This window comes from Oryx dammah, unplaced genomic scaffold, assembly GCF_014754425.2.
Source record: "Oryx dammah isolate SB20612 unplaced genomic scaffold, SCBI_Odam_1.1 HiC_scaffold_11, whole genome shotgun sequence".
Classification (NCBI taxonomy): Eukaryota; Metazoa; Chordata; class Mammalia; order Artiodactyla; family Bovidae; genus Oryx; species Oryx dammah.
In genome coordinates this window covers 19,789,725-19,807,529 of record NW_024070195.1, presented here as the reverse complement: position 1 = coordinate 19,807,529, position 17,805 = coordinate 19,789,725, and the positions used below count along the sequence as shown (strand labels likewise).

Genomic DNA, 17,805 nt, shown 5'->3' with positions numbered 1-17,805 from the left:
AACTCCTAATTCTAGGCCTAGGGTTTTATCCAGGTCATCATATTGGGCATGAGAGCTCCACACAAGGGGCCATGCATGGAGGGAAACCTGGGAAAATGCATCCTCTTCCCTTCCCCAGGGCACCAACTCCTATATCCCTGGCCCCTAATTTTCATCCCACATTTTGCAACCTCTCATTTTTAATGCTATACATCTCCTTTGATCATTTCTGCCATTAGAATATAATATGAAGGCTGAAAAGCTCAGAAAGAGCTTTTATTTTTCCTAGCATTTTTTTTTTTTCCAGCCACGTTTGTATTCTTCTTTCCACATTCAATTTACCGGGATAGTAAATTTGACAATAAATAATTATTGCAGACTTTAGTTACAAAGGTAATAAAGAAAGCCTTTAAGAGAAGTGAGATGAGCCAGCCCTGCCCTTGCCACTTCTTCAAGTTCGCTTTTATTTTCCTGCTGGTTCAGCTGGTAAAGAATCTGCCTGCAATGCAGGAGACCTGGGTTGGGAAGATCCCCTGGAGAAGGGAACGGCTACCCACTAGAGTATTCTGGAGAATTCCATGGACTGTATAGTCCATTGGGTCGCAAAGAGTCAGACACACTGAGTGACTTTCACTTTGACTTTATTTTCTGGAGCCCAGCTTTTTTCTCACCACTGGATTCAGAGTTGTCATCTGGGCAAGAAAGCAAGACCCTCCCTGTGGAAACAGGCTTGAAACCACAAGGAGAAAGAAGCAAGGTGAGCACTGTGTGGGCCTCCACCATGATATCTGTGACTTTGGCAGAATGAGCATCTATGCCCTCATTTTATGGATGAAGAAACTCACACCAGAAGAAAGTCAATGTATTTCCAGGTGTCATGGCTTAAGGAGTAGACTGAGAATCAGACAGTCTGGGTCTGAGTTAATCTATTGTTACCTGTATTACCCCATTGATAACACAACCACCACTGGTTCTTTTCTATTTTTCTAGAAAGAAGTCCTACGTAAAACTTACTTTTCCATAGCAACAGCTATATCTTGAAAGCCTTGTGCGGTAATGTTGTTCTTGTCCCATATAACAGTCCTGTTTGGAAACCAAATCACAAAGATGATCAGATAGTTAGGAATGGAGGAAATGATTCTCCCACTGCAGATACATCTCTCATGGGCAACACTGTCTAGGTAGCTTAGCACAATGAGCTAGGAATAACATTCAGCATTGTTTCAAACAAAGCAAGGATGAGCATTTCCCCCAATATTTGATTCCAAAGCCATTCTGCTCAAGGAGGATGGAAAAAAATAAAAACCTTAAAAGCAACAGCACACACATTAACTTACTATTATATCACTTAATGCCTAACCAGCCAGAAAACTCTAAATCCTGACTTCCCTGATATTCTCCCAACATATTCTCCAAATACCATCCTAGTACTGAAGTCTGAGGCTGAAGCTGTTTATATAAGAGGCTACACAGTCTCATGTCCAACATAAAGAATTTCAGATACTAAGATTTTTTTTTCTATCGTAAACAGCTAGAAAGACCATCTGGTATTTTCTGATGTTTCATCACTGCCCTGATGTGGTGTGACCAACAGTCCCAGCAACCGAGTTCACTCTGCTGGCAGAACCTCGGGTACTCTAAGGAGGTTGTTTACTTTTTAAACACAAAATCTATTTTGGAAGAAAAGTATTACTTTCCTTTCAGAATGTGAATGCTTCAGAAGTATTTTAGGCTTTGTCAGTTCACCTGACACATGAAATGGCTTTTTATTTGTCTGAATGCTCCCAGACTCGCAGCCTTTAATTGCTTTCTCTTCCTAACCGCAATGACCTTCCTCACATACACACTGGCCTTCAGAGAAACTGCTGCAGTTTGGGGCTTTTGCCTTCAATTTAGACAGAAGGTACAGGCTCTGACTTATACCAGAGAGCCAGGGAAACAGCAAGAAAGAGCCCTTGAGGAACAGCGTGAATTATTAACTCTTCTTTCACCAGACCGCTGGGCTAGGTAGCAACCAAATCTCCAAATGATGGATGGTAATACGGTTACCACATTACTGGTCCTAAGAGAAGTGGCTACCGCATGGTTTATCCTTAAGAAAAGCCAGGCTTGAGAAGCACTACAAATGAAAACCAATGAACAGATGAGTTGGCTTCCAGGATGAACCTGCCTTTGACCCAGTGGACTTCCTGGATCCCTCGGGTTTTAGGTCTTTATGTCGGCAGGAGTGGGAAGGGAAGATAAGACTCTGGGCTCACAACCAATACAGGGAAGCCCCTCGTGTAATTCCTCCGGTCTTCCCAGCTTGGCGTGTTTGGCATTGTCCCCAAGCCCCTCTTTTCCCCTCCCATCTGTCAGCTGTCAACGCTGCTGTGAAACAGGAAACTGCGATGGTTCTCAGTCGGGTTCACCTCACAATGGAAATCTTGAAGGGAGCAGTGTGAAGGAATGACTGTGCCTAAATTTGGGGACGCTTTCCTCTATATTTTGACAGAAGACTTGAAGCTGTCATCTCCGCTCCCCAGCTGGTCTCCTAGGAAACCCGGGCTCACACGGACACAGCAGGTCCCCAATGCCTGTGGGCCAGACTCCCCTCCAGGCCTTCCTGAGAACCAGCATCCACCCGTTGGGGCCGAGGGCCCGGCCCGCATACCTGAGCTTGGTGTTGATCTGCAGTGCTTTGGCCAGCATCTTCGCCCCCATGTCTCCCATGCCATTCCCACTGATGTCCACTTTGGTCAGGGAGGTGTTGCTACCCAGGGCGTTGATGATGATGGTGACCCCGGTCTTGAGTTTCGAGTCAGCCAGGGACAAGGACTGCAGAGGCTGTGGAGGCAACACCAGATAGCACTCACACGGTCACATCAGGGCCGCCACTGCTCAGGGGACCTGCTTCATGGAAAACCACCAGGGGTGGGACCGACTGCACAAGCACAAGGTGGAAACTTTGGAAACTTCCGGGTAAAAGGCACTAGTGAATGGGATCCAAGGGTTCTGAACCTTGGGAGTCAAACATGAAGAGCTTGTGTCAGTGCTGAATATCACCCTCCTATCCTCTAAGGGAAGCTGTGGAAAGATACCCAGACTGGCAGATGCCAGCTCTTTTGAAGTGGAGGATGGGAAGAAATAAAAATACTGCACAAAAATGTCTGTGCTTCAGTATGGCCACACTATCCTTTTTGATCCGTTTCTAAACAAGGTAAAATGGCATCTTAAAATACTAGTCAAGGAATGATGCACGGGTGCTAAGTCACTTCAGTCGTTGTCTGACTCTTTCCAATCCTGTGGACCGTAGCCCACTAGGCTCTTCAGTCCACGGCACTCTCCAGGCAAGAATACTGGAGTGAGTTGCCATGCCCTCCTCCAAGGGATCTACCCAAACCGGGGATCAAACCCGCGTCTCTTATGTCTCCTGCACTGGCAGGCAGATCCTTTACCCCTAGCATCACCTGGGAAGCCCAATAGAGGAATACTGGCACTAAATTACTAGTTTAGTAGTAAATGTAAAATAAAATCCAGCCAGGATCAGCAATAGCTGACATTCATTGAATGTTTACTATGATTAATGACTGTTTAAGCTTTTTACATGTGTTTACTCATTTAATCAACCCAATAATCCAAGACTTAGGTATTATTATGCATGCTACATCACTTCAGTTGTGCCCAACTCTTTGTGACTCTACGGACTGTAGACTAACAGGCTCTTCCGTCCACAGGATTCTCCAGGCAAGAATACTGGAGTGGGTTGCCATGCCCTCCTCCAGGGGATCTTCTTGACCCAGGGATCGAACCCACATCTCTTACATCTCCTTCATTGGCAAGCGGATTCTTTACCACTAGCATCACATGGGAAGCCCAATATTTTATTAGGTATTATTACCCCTATTCTCAAATAAGAAATAAGAAATAGAAAGTGACTCAACCAAGGTCACACAGAAAGTAGCTGAACAGGAACCAGTCTGTTTGCCGATTCTGTGTTTTTAACTTCTCACAACACAAAGCCTCTGTTGGCTTTTCCTGCATCTTTTTGATGTTTCCTGTTAGCTTTTTCTTATAAGATCTAATCAAAAAGCATACCTACAATTTTTTTTGAAAAAGTCAAATGTATGTGACTTTTTCATTACCATAAGCTGTATAATGACCACTCATTGTCCATTTAAGCCATAGACTAAAAGCCACTTGGGGCTTCCCAGGTGGCTTAATGGTAAAGAATCTGTCTGCAATGCAAGAGATGCAGGTTCGATCCCTGGGTCAGGAAGATGGCAACTTGGAGAAGGAAATGGCAACTCGTTCCAGTATTCTTGCCTGGGAAATCCCAAGGACAGAGGAGCCTGGTGGGCTACAGTCCACAGGGTTGCAAACAGTCAAACACGACTTAGCTACTGAGCACAAAAGCCACTCAGCCTGGAGGCAGGTTTTGCTTGGTCTGCATAGAATATGACCAAAAAAGAAAAAAGAGAAAAAAGAAAGGTGCTCCCTACTTACACCCTGCTGACATTTATTTGTTTATATCACCTTCCTAGAATTGTGGGCATTTAAATTCTCAATCCCTTTTTTCAGCCATAATTGACTTAATAAGATGGTGAGAATTTCTGGACTTAAAACCAGTGTTGCTCTAAAAGTCAGAACTAAGACTTCCCTGGGGATCTGGATGTCTTCTGGGTTGCTTGAGGTAGTTTAGGTTGGCCACACTATACTCAACAATTCAATATCCTAACTCCATAAGCAGTTCTGACATTACTGGGAAGCAGCTTCTAGGATCATCTGTGACCAGGTTCCATGGTGGCCCATGGGACTCGGGTTATCAAGATGTGCGTGGGTGGTCTGTAGGATCCCCCACCACAAATCCTGGGGTGTATTCATGGCCATTCAACCAATAAACACTGATTCCCATGCATGTATGCTCAGTTGTGTCTGACTCTCGAACCCCATGGACTATATAGTCCGCCAGGCTCCTCTGTCCATGGAATGTTCTAGGCAAGAATACCGGAGTAGGTTGCCGTTCCCTCCTTCATGGGAATCTTCCCAACCCAGCGATCAAACCCAGGTCTCTTGCATCTCCTGAACTGGCAAGTAGATTCTTAACCACTGTGCCACCTGGGAAGCCCCTGATTGCTAATAGAACATATGTTCAAGGTACATCTATAGAAAGGCCCAGGAGGCAGGAAGACAGTGTCGACAGTTTAAAGACTCATACATTTACAAACTGGCATTATCCATTTGATTACACTTTTCCTGACTGTACTTATTATCAGAATTTCTGATTGTCCTTATTATCAAATTTTGACCATATTTTCTAAATGTAATATATCTACATTAAAATCAAAAGATATTAATATTAGTTAGAATCAACTTTTTTCAAGTTAAATGACATAGTAAGTGCTAAGGCAATTGAAACCTCAGCCCCAAAGCCTGAATAATCTTAGACTCAGGTAGGCTTAGGGAGGTGGCTTCAATTTTCTTGAGATTCTGCATTCAAGTAGATGGAAGAAACTTAACAAAAAATGCTTCAGAATCGGGAAACTTCATGTTTTAAATGACAATGTAAGCAATGGTGTTTTAATAAAAAGCTGTAATCCCATCATTTCAATGAGCTCTATTCAACTCCTGCAGAAATGATATATTACAGCTTCTTCCTAATACTGGAAAGCTGCCAAGTCTCCAAGCTGGCGAGCACCACTTCCAGTACTATATTCAAACTCTAATACACCCCAGTTAACACTTAAAAATAATAGGCAGAGTCATTAATGTGAATAGAACAGCCAGAATTGCATGCATATTTATAAGGTCATCCCTTCTTGATTTACTGCACTTCCAGGTAACATGATTACTTGAAATCTTACTGTTCCTGTTCAGAGCTGAACATGCTTAATCTGACAGTATGTCTCCTTGCAATAGGCCCTCTCAGGACAAACACATACTGTTCTATTGGCCATAGCATAGGTTTGTATGTAATACTTCAAAACAAAAGTCTCTGTCATCTTGGCCCCTCAATGTTACTATCCCTTGACTGTGGTTGCTGCAGCCTGATAACCCCTGTCTAGAGTTGAAGGCGACACTGGAACTTGTATGTCTGGCTTTTCCAAGTGAACATAATATGCAATACTGGGCGAATGAAGTATTCCATGGGCTGTTTAAGAACAAGCTCTACAGACACAAGGTCACAATGTAAAAAGCAAAGAGTTTTCTTTTTATATGTAAAGACCTTTAAAAAAAATCAGCCCAGTGGTGCCAGTTATGGGTGGAATTTTTAGAGTCACAAGATTTAACTCCTAATCATTTCAAATTGTTTTGAACATTACTGATTCCGAAGTAGGAGAAAAAAAAAAAGAAGGTAATTGCTTTTTGAAAAAGCCACCTACTTTTCTATGACATGAACATAAAAGGCTTTTCACTGTATGTTATTAGCAGCACATTTCTCAAATTTATAACTTGACAGAATTCACATTTATATATCAAACTTTACCATCTACAAATATGTTTTTAGGTGTGCTTTAAATATCAAGATTATCTTTGAATAAGAGCCTTTGAAAATTATAGGAACAGGATTTAAAGACCCTTGTGTAATAAGCAAAACATGAAATTAACATAAATTTTCCTAAAATATGTGCAAGAAACAAATATTTGGGAATGATTATTAAACACGATTCTGTAGATTCTGCAATACTGGCTTCTCCAATCTTTCGAAACTGGGCCAACTTTGGGAAATCAAAATCTCAAATACAGCAAGGTGGTAGAAAGTCAAATTAATATGTAAAACAAACTGCATAAATTCTGAAAAGTATACATTACATTCTAATTATGCCTCTAACTTTAATAACCCAGTATAACAGTAACAAAATATAGGGCCTATTGGCAAATGAGGACAAAGAGCAGTGCTTGAATTCATTAAATAACAATGAGTTTCATTTCTAGCCCACAGGTTGGAAATTACATCCACACAGTGACAGCAGAATTTTCTCCTGCCCTCCAAATCAGAGCCCCAACAAGAGGTATGGGCAAAGGCAGGCAAGGAAAAGCACCCGCTTCCGTCTCTCCTGACCCCATGGCTTTCTCTGAAAACTTAGCTTACAGTTTCAGCAGAATTTGCTATTACCCTATACAAATTCAAAAGGGAAAATCATACTTTAAAAAAAATGTGACACATCTCACATGATTAACATAGGAAATTACTTCTATGACCTACAAAAGCAACAAATAATATGAATCTTTATTATACAAATTGATTTGGATTTGAGGAACCATATAAGCTCTTTGGTGGCTGAGGACTAAGACAGGAAATGGGCAAAATGTTAAAGAGCATCAGTAAAACACAAGGTGTGATACACTAGGTTTCAACGAAAGGAATTAATGGTAGAGTGCTTCTCACTTGGTCCAGAAAATATCTTTTCTTATGCATGTCTAAGGGTAGCAAAATAGGATACTATTTGAAATTAAATTTCTTTACCATGAACCAAGTCTTAGCCAGGAACAATTAAAGGGGACAAAAATATAAGGATTATTAGAGCTCTAGACATAATTTAAGATGGGGAACAACTTTCTTAGTCTCTTATAATTCTGCACAATTACTGGATGAAATTCAAATTAGCAATATGATGTTTCTCAGCATGAGATTAAGTCATAAAGTCAACTAGAGAGTAAAAATTCATACCTGCAGATTAGTGTATTAGCTGAAGCTAGTAAGTAATACAGCTTATTGAAAGATGGGCTTAGGAGTAAATGTATATTTCTCTTCACCTATTAGTTTCAATCTCCCTTTGATTAGTGATTAGTTGAATAAAGTGAAAAGTAAGTAAATTTAAGTGTACTCTATAACTGTGCTAAAACATGAATATTTACTGAATTTAAAAAAATAATAAAAAATGTATGCAGAGATAAAATTATCTGAAAGCATATCAGCACTAACCCACTGGACAAAATTAGTAAGAACAGCAACAGAAAGAAAGGTTTTAGGCAAAAGTGTTGAAAATAATACTCACTGATTCTTCATCTTGAATCATCTGTACTAAGTTGTCCAACACAGGTGTCAGATTTCTAAAGAAATTTTAAAGATGTGGACAGTGGAATCAAATCAAAAGCTTTCAGGGGGCTGGTTATTTTCATCATTGTCATATAAAAAAATGCAAAGAACTCTTACTTGGATTTCATATTATTAAAATTTTTGCCTAACGCCAGGTGTTGTATTGATCTGTTTTTACTGAGCCACACTATTAAGGTAGATAGGTCAGATTCCAAACCTGGAAAGAATCAGAGTAAATGGAAAATCAACACACATGTGGATAAATAAATTCTCAGAGGGAACACAATTAAACAAAGGTGCAAGGCAGTTAGATGACTTTCTGTACTGTCCTGAAATCCCTGGGATTCTAATCTCCTCCCCTCCACCGCCCCAACCAAAGAAACTTTTTGCCTTCTTTTTATGTCCTATTATTTCACAAGGATAAATTCATTCTCCACAAAGACATATCTAAATCTCTTATGCAACCAGGGGCTAAATAAAGTCAATAAGGAATGGTGATACATGACAGTAGAAAGTTTCATCTCTACCCACACCTTTGTGAGAGAAAATTCTGACATACTGTTCACTGGGAGGTGATTACAGATAAAGTTGTCTATACAAATTCATACAGCATGCTTGTCTATACAGGTTCATACTCACATGCTACTATAACCAGTGGAAATAAAGCTAATGAAACAGGTTTTTGTATAAATAAATAAGGCCTCAATTTTATTACTACCAAGTCCAACACAAAAGCTTGTACTCAGATTATCAATATATTGCTGATCTTTTTTTTTTTTAACTAAATTGTTTTACTGCAAAGACTTTTCACTTTTTGGCCATGAAACAAACAAGACTTTGACATGAAATTATTCCATAAATATACTGTCTTAAAACATAAATGGCTATAGTTATCATGAAAAAAAAGAAAGTATTTATAAAAATCGTGGAAAAAGAAAAAATAGTCCTCTAATCAAGGAGTGAAATATCAGTTTTATTAAGGTGTCTAGATTGGATTAGACTTTTTTCCCTTTACTAACTTCCTTCAAATAATATTTCTATGTGTTTTCTTCTCTAATTTCTGACTTACCATTATCGGAGATGTCTAGGCTGCTGATGTTGTGGATTTCAGCAATGCAGCCTTCTAGTACCTGTGCACCTCCAGATCTCAGCTAGAGAAACACAAACCAAACAGGGGAAAGTGGTCACCTACTGGAAGGGTGAAACCAAAAAATTAAAAATAGGAGAGATAGCCTTGAACTTAGCACCAAAGAAAAAGAGAAAACTTATCAACTTAAAAAAAAAATCATCAGTGCAAAGGGCCAACCACTAGTCATTATGTCCCATTCCACGTAAGTCTGAAAATCATTAGAGAAAGAAACAGAAGACAGAGATCACCCTGCATCACCACAGGCAAAACAGTCTCCATCAACCCACAAGAATTTTCTTCATTTCTGACTTTTGGAAATCTAATGAATACCTTTATACATGAGAAATCACTACTGTTATATCTGGTTATTACAGATTTCAGGTATAACTCTCCATCATGTAGCAGCAAAAAAAACTGAAGGAGACCATAAAAACCTAAATAGTCATTTTCATCTTTTTTCCAAAAACCAAAAGCACACTTTACCAAGGTCAGAATATCTTTCTGTTTCCCATTCAGCAACTATCTGAGTTCTTACTACGTGTTAAAACATTGTGCAGGGTGCAGTTTTCCAAGTTGTGACCCTCTGTTCAGGAAACTTATGATCTAATAAGAGAAACTATCATTTATTGGGAACCTACTATGGGCCAAAGGACATGGTAGTTTCTCTATTCACTTAAGAAAATGAAATTTTAAGATTCTATACCAAATTGATAACACTTTCTACTTGTTCACATTTTGATGTAAAAATTTAAAGAATCCTTATTTCACTTATTTCACTATTTTAGATGCAATGTGTCTGTGGAACTCTGGACCAAAACCTGCCAATTTCCCTGGCTGCTTATATGTGCAAAAGCAGAATTTTGCACAGATCTTTGGGATCACTTTATTCAGTTTTTTTAGCGGGGGTCTTTACATTCAGTCTTTTCTATTTTTTCAGGTGACGGCAGATCACTGTGAGATGCCTGATGTGAGCTCTGAAGGGGAGTGTCACACAGAAGCCGACCTCCCTGGAGGCTGGTCTACACCCCCCAAGGAAACCAAGACCAACCCACTCCACAGCTGAAGGGCTGTGAACCCAGTGGGTGGAACTATGGCTATTTTTATTATATTTTTTGCCAAAGTATTGGCTTATGATAGAATGGAAATTAAAAAAACAACAACCACCAGGTTCTTCACAAATAGACTACACTGCTTCAAGTCGCAGTGAGCATTATATGTAGACCATATCGATATTAAAGCAAGAAACAATTTGGGCAAACACTTCAAAGGAACATAATCTGCTTTTCAGAACATGAAAAATTTATGCTTTTGAGACGATAAGCATAAGTCTTTACAATTTCATTATTTGCTGTTAATGATTTCTCTGTTGAAAAGTCAAACTTCTACAAGAAAATCTCTACTTCTTATAATATATAGAAAAAATATTCCATTTGTGAAAACAATATAGGATGAAGATGAGAGATTTCAGTGCTCAACTCTGTTTAGTTTACAAATACTCCTAACTGATATTTGTAGCATAAACCCATAATACTAACATTTTTCGGTACTAAAATGTCAACATATCCTAATTTATTGATTCATAAAGTACTTACACAGTGGCCAAGCTAAGGAAAGCCCAAGGAGAAAAAAACAAACAAACAAAAAAATGTTATCAGCAGTAAGCAGAATAAGAACAGAGAAGCAGAAGTCTCCATCAACACACAACAGAAAAAAGCGGAGTGAGAAAAAAACAGTGCAACTAAAATATACTCCCAAAACAAAAATCCAAAACTTAAATAAGAAAATAACTGATCTTCAGTTGCCAAGAACATTCGATTGAATTCACAGGTTATTAGATGCCTAAAATTCCCCCAAAGCTTAAAGCTTTCCCAAAACAGTAAAAGCTTTTCCATTACTGTAAATGAAAATCCTTTTAAATGAATTTGCATAATTAGAGGCTATGTCTGCATGTATGCATGTAAAACTGGTTTTTAAATTACCCTCATTTGGATCCCACACACTAGCACTGCTTAAAAGAATGCAAGATCAAAGAGGAGTAAATGTAACTGAATCACTCAATACTTTTTAAAATGTTAAAAATAAAATCACATTTCTTTCAAGAGAGAAGTGTGGTCTCAAGGAAGGAGGAATATTTCAGCTGTTACTCATAGTTCTAAGTGAATAGTTCTAATACAAAAACATTCATAATGGGGACAGAAGCAAGATAAACTAAAATCTAGAGAACTTTTAATAATTCATATTCCTTCCTCAAGAACACTTGCCATTTAAAAAGAGGTGGTGAATATTACAGATTTAAATGTAAATTACCACCCCCCTGTTATTTGTCACTTTTCTTCTCCAGGGGTTCTATTTTTAATGAAAAAATAACTTCAATCTTGGGAAATTTCCTCACATAAAACTGTGAATATTGCAGGATTCTCCAAGGACAAAATGTGGTTTGACATGATCAGTTCAATATATCCTTGCTGGCTGGGTGCAATGCCAAAGGGTAATTTAGAACCTAGGGATATATAAATTACCATTTCAGAGATATAACCTAAGAGAAATATATAGGGGCTTCCCTGGTAGTTCAACGGATAAAGAATCCGCCTGCACTGCAGGAGACCTGGGTTCAATCCCAGGGTTGGGAAGAAGGGAACAGCTACCCACTCCAGTATTCTGGCCTGGAGAATTCCCTGGAGAAGTCCATGGGGTCATAGAATCAGATATGATGGAGTGACTTTCACTTTCAAGAGAGATATATACAACTGCCCTTGAACAACTTGGGGGATGAGGGGACTTAAGGGAACCAATCCTCCACACAATCAAAGAATCAAGTACAAACTTTACAGATGACCCTCAATATCCAAGGTTCCTTCCCCATGCAGATTCAACCAACCATTATGTAGTACTGTAATAGGTATTCAGTGGGAAAAAGTCATGTATAAGTGACCCCAGGCAGTTCAAACCCATGTTGTTTAAATGTCAACTGTAATTTTGTGTTTCATTAACTACTGTAAGAAGCAACATAACATGTGATTTGACAAACATGGTCACCAGTACTGTGATTCAAGCTGTAAGACAGTGGAAGAACATGACACTAAGGCAGTATTAATGGGTCCTCATGTCAGTAGCATCATTTTGAAGGAGGAAACAGACAGAACAGGCTCCATCTTGAAAGCAGGACTCCATCTTGGGCCAGACTGTGGACTTTGAGCTATGCCCAGTATCTATGGAAACGACATACCAACTGGAAAACCAGACCCCCCGAATGGAAGAGCCCAAGGGCTCGTACCTAGACTCTCCATCACCTAAAAGAATATCCTAATTATCTGTGTAACCGAATAGAATCATAAATTCTATAATGCTTATTAGGGTATGATCACAGGCCTACTGATAATTGTCCACTGTTAACTACCTAGGCTTAAGGCATATGAATCATGGGTTAACTTTGACTGTATCTTTCTTTTCCTTTGTTCAGACTAGTTTCAGGGAATTTGGGGAGGTGGGTTTGAGCACGTACACTTAAGAGTATATAAGGTGTTCACAAAAACTGGTTGGGGTCCTTGGCTAAGAGGAGACTCTGCCTTGGGCCCACCAGTGTAATAAACTGCACTCCACTATCTGCATTGTCCTTCTGAGTGAGTTTGTTTCCCGGAACATGTGGCTACAACAATTTTATCACATAATTCATAAATGAATGGCCAAAATGAAGGTAGAATTATCATCAAAATAATAGCCAATTCTAACATCAGTATCTGATTCTTGCCTTAATAAGAAAAAAAATAAAGGAAAAAAGGTTACTAGCCATTTGGTGGATCCATATGAAACTGCCAAGAGTTTGCCATTTTTGACTTACAAAAATGTCCGTTTTATATGGTTCACCAAATACAGCTGTCTTTGAAAGTTATTTCCAATAGGATCACAAAGAAGTTTAAACAACAAGCTGTGTAACAATCTAGCACAGTGTTCTTCATTGATATGGTACCTATCAACTTATTTGAGAAGAAAATGTCTAATCACATAATATTCTAATAATTACTAGTGTTAACAATAATTAGGAAGGCATAGTTTCATTAGAACTCTGTCATTAGTGAGTTGGATTATTTCAGCTTCTTTAGACCTCAGTTTCCTCATCTATAAGCATGGGAACCCAATGATCACTTATGTCCTTTCCAGTTTTAATCACAGAATTAAATGAATGATGTTGTATTGGTAGCAATCATGAACTTTAATCAGGATAGCAAAGCATATGAGTCATTGCCAATTCAGTATTTTAACCTAACAGAGCAACCAACATTATACAAGTTGGTTTTTATTTGATAGAATAACCCTTTCCATCCCCATTGTTCTTATTCCTTCCTTCAAAAAAATTTTTATTATTGGCATGCCTTAATAAAGTGCTGGGAAATAGTTAATTCATACTACCAGAGATGGTTTCTGTTTTACGGTCTGTCTTTAAAACAAAAGAGCACACAGACTTACACATGAAAATTTCACAATACCAAGTTAGATTTTTAAGATTTTTTCTTCTTTTCACCCCAACAGACAAAAAGACTAGTAAATCACACACAGTTGGCATTCACCCCAGCTCAAAATTGTTAAAAAAAAAAAAAAAAAATCCTGCACTAACAATTTATATGGCTGATTTCAGACTTGTCAGTTTCTAGAATTTTCAGAGAGGGAAAGCATTAATCTTCAATGTGGAGTTGGCTTGGTGCTCAGCATTTTGTTAGCAGCTAAGGGAAACACAAAACAAAGTAAGATACAAATACTGCCATCTAGAAAGTCACCACCTAGCTGGGAAAGCATACAGGAGCTAGTGTCGTAACTGTACAAGGCACTACGTTGCTCAGCATCCAAACGCATGTCACCATCATTAAGCACTAGACACTTAGGAAAAAATAAGACCCCAAAGTGCTGAAACAGTCAAGGACGAAATTTACAGATAGATAAGCAACAATAGTGAGCAACCTTCATAGGTACTAGACATTCTAAGGAGCATATTTCAAAGAGCTCTTTAAACCTCCTAACAACCTACTAGGAGAGGCACAAATATTGTCTTCATTTCAGACACAGAAATTGAGAGGTAGTGCTATCAACTAATTCACTCAGGACTGCATAGCTAGTTATGGCCAAACTAGGATTGAATAGTACATGTCTGATGCAGGTACAGAGGAGGCTGGACCTGAACTAGATCCTCAAAGAAAGAGGAGTCTTGGGGAAGAAGAGGGACATGGCAGGAATGTACTGGGAATAGAGAAGAGTGGGCATAAAAACCCAAGAAGAGGAATGAAGAGCCTTCCATCTCTAGTCCTGAGAAAAGACACCAAGTTCAACATGGTAGGTAAAGTGTGGCTCTGAAGAGGCTGGACAGTCTGTCCTGAGGTATTTTCTTGCTAATTTCCATACAAACTAAAAGTTTCAAGACAGTGCAAAAGTTCAAGTACACTCTAAAAATGTAAGAAGCTTTTAGCCTCATTTCTCCTCTATATGTAGTTGGATAGAAAAAGTGTTTGGAGTTGTTATAATTTTGATAAGCACCTTAATTTTCCTGTTTTAAAATCAAGATATTAAAAAGCAAAATTAATGACCAAAAACCTTCCCTTTCACATTCTCCAATTCCAAGTTAGGCTGTACCCATCTGGCCTCCAAGAGGAATGCTTCACGGCCTACTTCTCTTGATGGTAAAGCTAGTTTAATGCTTGTTAACTCAAAGCGTCATCACAAAATACTTAAACAACTGGCAAGAAGAAGGGGAGGGATAAAAGGTCATTAAAAGCACATTTGAGTGCTTTCTGAATAGTGTTCCATAACTATTTGTAAATAAAACTCACAAAACACAGAACGTCAGAAACTTCTATAAAGTGTATTTTCCTGTTTCGTATATACCCTCTGGAGTCACAGAATTACCCTTTTTCCAAGAAAAAGACAAAGCAATGTACAGACTATTATCTATTCCAGGACATAGTCTAAAGGTGCTCTTACCTCACAGTTGCTGAGATCAAGAGAAACTCCCTTCAAGTTATGATTAGAAGCCAGGCCCAATAACAGCGCTCTGGGAGGAGGAAACACACACACATTAGATAAAAATTCCACACATTGCCCTAAAAACTTGTAAGCACACTGAACAAAGCCCAGAGAAAGAAGGACTTTTCTGAATCATAATGGGTCAAGCACCAAGCACCATCTCACTTTTCAAAATGCCAACTGCATGTCCACTGACAGCCCTGATAAAAACGACAGTCACACTCTTCCATCTGACATGGAGCAGGTCCCTTATAAATGCAAAACCCGACAGGGTTGCTATTCATTCCTATGCAAATAAACCAACAGTGCTCCTAATTGCACACTGAAATTAAATTGTGTTCATCACAGATAAATTCCCCCCCTGCATCTGCTTGAGAACACCTTTAATTATGTTTAGAATATTCGTAGGCAGTTGTTATTAGAATAGCAAAGTGAAGCTCGGTTTCCCTAAGTGTTACGTTCATTGGGAAGGCAGGCTCTACAGTATTCCAGGATGTGAAATCATACTGGATGAGTTGATGAAAGGACATACAGAGGTAGGATGGGTAAGGGTGTAAAGGCATGGGAGAGAAGGTACAAGCCTTGAGTTTGAGAACAGGATCCTATCTATTTTACCAGCTGGTCACAGGATAAACCCCAAAGAAGTTTCTTATTTGCTTATGGAGGAGATTGGACATATCCTGGGGATCTCATAAGTAAAAGGATGAATTGCTTCCACTTTCACAAGTCAGTTTAATAAAACCCAACACCACTGAATAGGCTTGACAGAAAAATTTCACACATGCACCCACTTCCATTAATTACACCAAAAGCAGGAGAGACCCTCAATGAGGCCTGGTGAGAAGCTGAAAAATGAGTATGAGAGGGGTTCCACTCTCAAGCAAAGAAAACAAGTGTGTGTGTGAATAACCATAACGCAAGGTGGACAGTCATAAATGCTAGAGAGCATTTGCCACCTGGGGGTGACTACAGGGTAGAACCAAGGCAATTGCCACCTGGGGGTGATGACTACCCATTGTCAGTGTTCCAGGGGAGGAGGAGGTGAGAAGGTAGGAGATGATTTCATGCGAGAGTATCTGAGATTTTCCCCCTTTAGTGATTATCTGGCCTCATCCTGAGAGAGAAAGTTCCCGAGGTGGGCAGAGCCCAAGAACTTGGCTACTTCCAGCTATGAAAACAACCCCCGTGGGTAAGAAGGCTGAAGGGAGTGTGTGCCTCTTTATTCCTCTAATCCAGTTCACTGGCCCTTCTTCTCAAACACTGTCCAGTGAAAAAGGGCTGGGCACATCTCATCTGTGGGCATGCCTCTCTGTTCAATCACTTCTTCAAGTGTTTCTCTTTTCCTCAGAAGGAACTTCTCTCCCGTTCTTGGGGGCAGTGTCGAGACACTAGAAACCAAAAGGCCAGTCCTCGGGTCTCAACCCTATCACTAAGGTGGCCTGAAGGACATGACTTTCCTATCTGTGCCTCGAGTTCTCATCAGCCAAAGGGAGAGAGAGGACAGTACCAAAGAGGTCCCTACATTTCTAAGTTTGAAGTTTCTAGGACTTAGCCATGTATTTTAACACTGTATTATTATAATGCTGAGATGGAGGGAACATTCTCCCTATTTCTGACATGTAGGTTAAGGCCAAGAAAATAAATGGTGTCCTTTAACATACTTAACCATGGAAGGCCACTGATTAAGAGGTAATGACTCAGGAGACAAGTAAAAATAAATAACCCATAGAAACTGTCCCTAGTAAAATGAAGCAAAAGAGAGCAACTACAGCAAAGCATAGCAGGCACTGGGGAAAACTCTTATCACAAGGCATGTTGTTGCTTTTAACCCAGTGTAAACTGCCTTTGTGGTTTGAGCCTCTTGATCTTTGGTTATCAGTGCAAAACTGGTTAAGAGAAGAATTGGTATTTCATCTCCACAGCTCTGGATATGTGATACTAGTTATAATTTCGGAGTAGCACATCCCTCCATTTTAATGGCTCTAGTAAAAATACTTGGCCAGGGCTATGGGGTTGACAGAAGGGGGACCACGTGGCAGGGAGGGAGGGTGGTACCGGGAAGAAGGGACAGGGGAGAGGGTGTGAAAGAAGTATAAGCAGTAAATGGGGCCACATGCCTCCCTAAGCGATGCTGGAGCAGGGAGCAGGCTTGGGACACACAAGAACCACTCTGTTCTGGAGATTTTAGGAAACACTAAAATATTAGTGTTTAGATTTTAGGAACAGCGTCATCTTCCTCTTTAAAATCCCTTAAAATACTTTAATGTGGATGGAAAACAACCTCCAAGGAAAAACACAACTGTGAAAAAAGCAATTACTCTCTTTGTATCGCTTTTGACAGATCTGTCAAAGTGGGGAAGATCTGTTAAGTGGGGAAGTTCTATAAAATATGGACATGTCCAAACTTTAAAGTGTCACTCTCAAGAGAAGGGGCCTTACTTTACCTTTCTTATGGCTACGAATTTCCCATCCTGTAAGAAATGAGGGTCTCCCCCCACCACCCCCTATACCCACCCGGTACACAGGGATGCCATGTGGTTTAGGAAAAGGCCTGAGCCAGTGGTTGCTCAAAGAGAGTAACTGCTTTTTTTCACAGTTGTGTTCTTCCTTGGAGTAGTGGACTCTGCAGTGTTCCTCCCCAGAGCCCCCTCGACCACTGGTCCTCTAT

General features: G+C 39.7%; 1 protein-coding gene across 5 annotated transcripts in view; it reads right to left on the bottom strand.

Annotated features, from left to right (window-relative positions):
• CARMIL1 (capping protein regulator and myosin 1 linker 1) overlaps positions 1 to 17,805 on the bottom strand; it is a 307,355-nt gene that overhangs the window by 83,102 nt on the left and 206,448 nt on the right. For all 5 annotated transcript variants that reach the window (XM_040249951.1, XM_040249952.1, XM_040249953.1 and 2 more), the window contains 6 exons: positions 15,096 to 15,165; positions 9,069 to 9,150; positions 8,117 to 8,216; positions 7,959 to 8,013; positions 2,633 to 2,805; positions 994 to 1,062 (listed from right to left, as the gene is read on the bottom strand). In XM_040249951.1, coding sequence (XP_040105885.1) covers positions 994 to 1,062; positions 2,633 to 2,805; positions 7,959 to 8,013; positions 8,117 to 8,216; positions 9,069 to 9,150; positions 15,096 to 15,165 — 549 coding nt within the window. The remainder of the gene's footprint in view (positions 1 to 993; positions 1,063 to 2,632; positions 2,806 to 7,958; positions 8,014 to 8,116; positions 8,217 to 9,068; positions 9,151 to 15,095; positions 15,166 to 17,805) is intronic.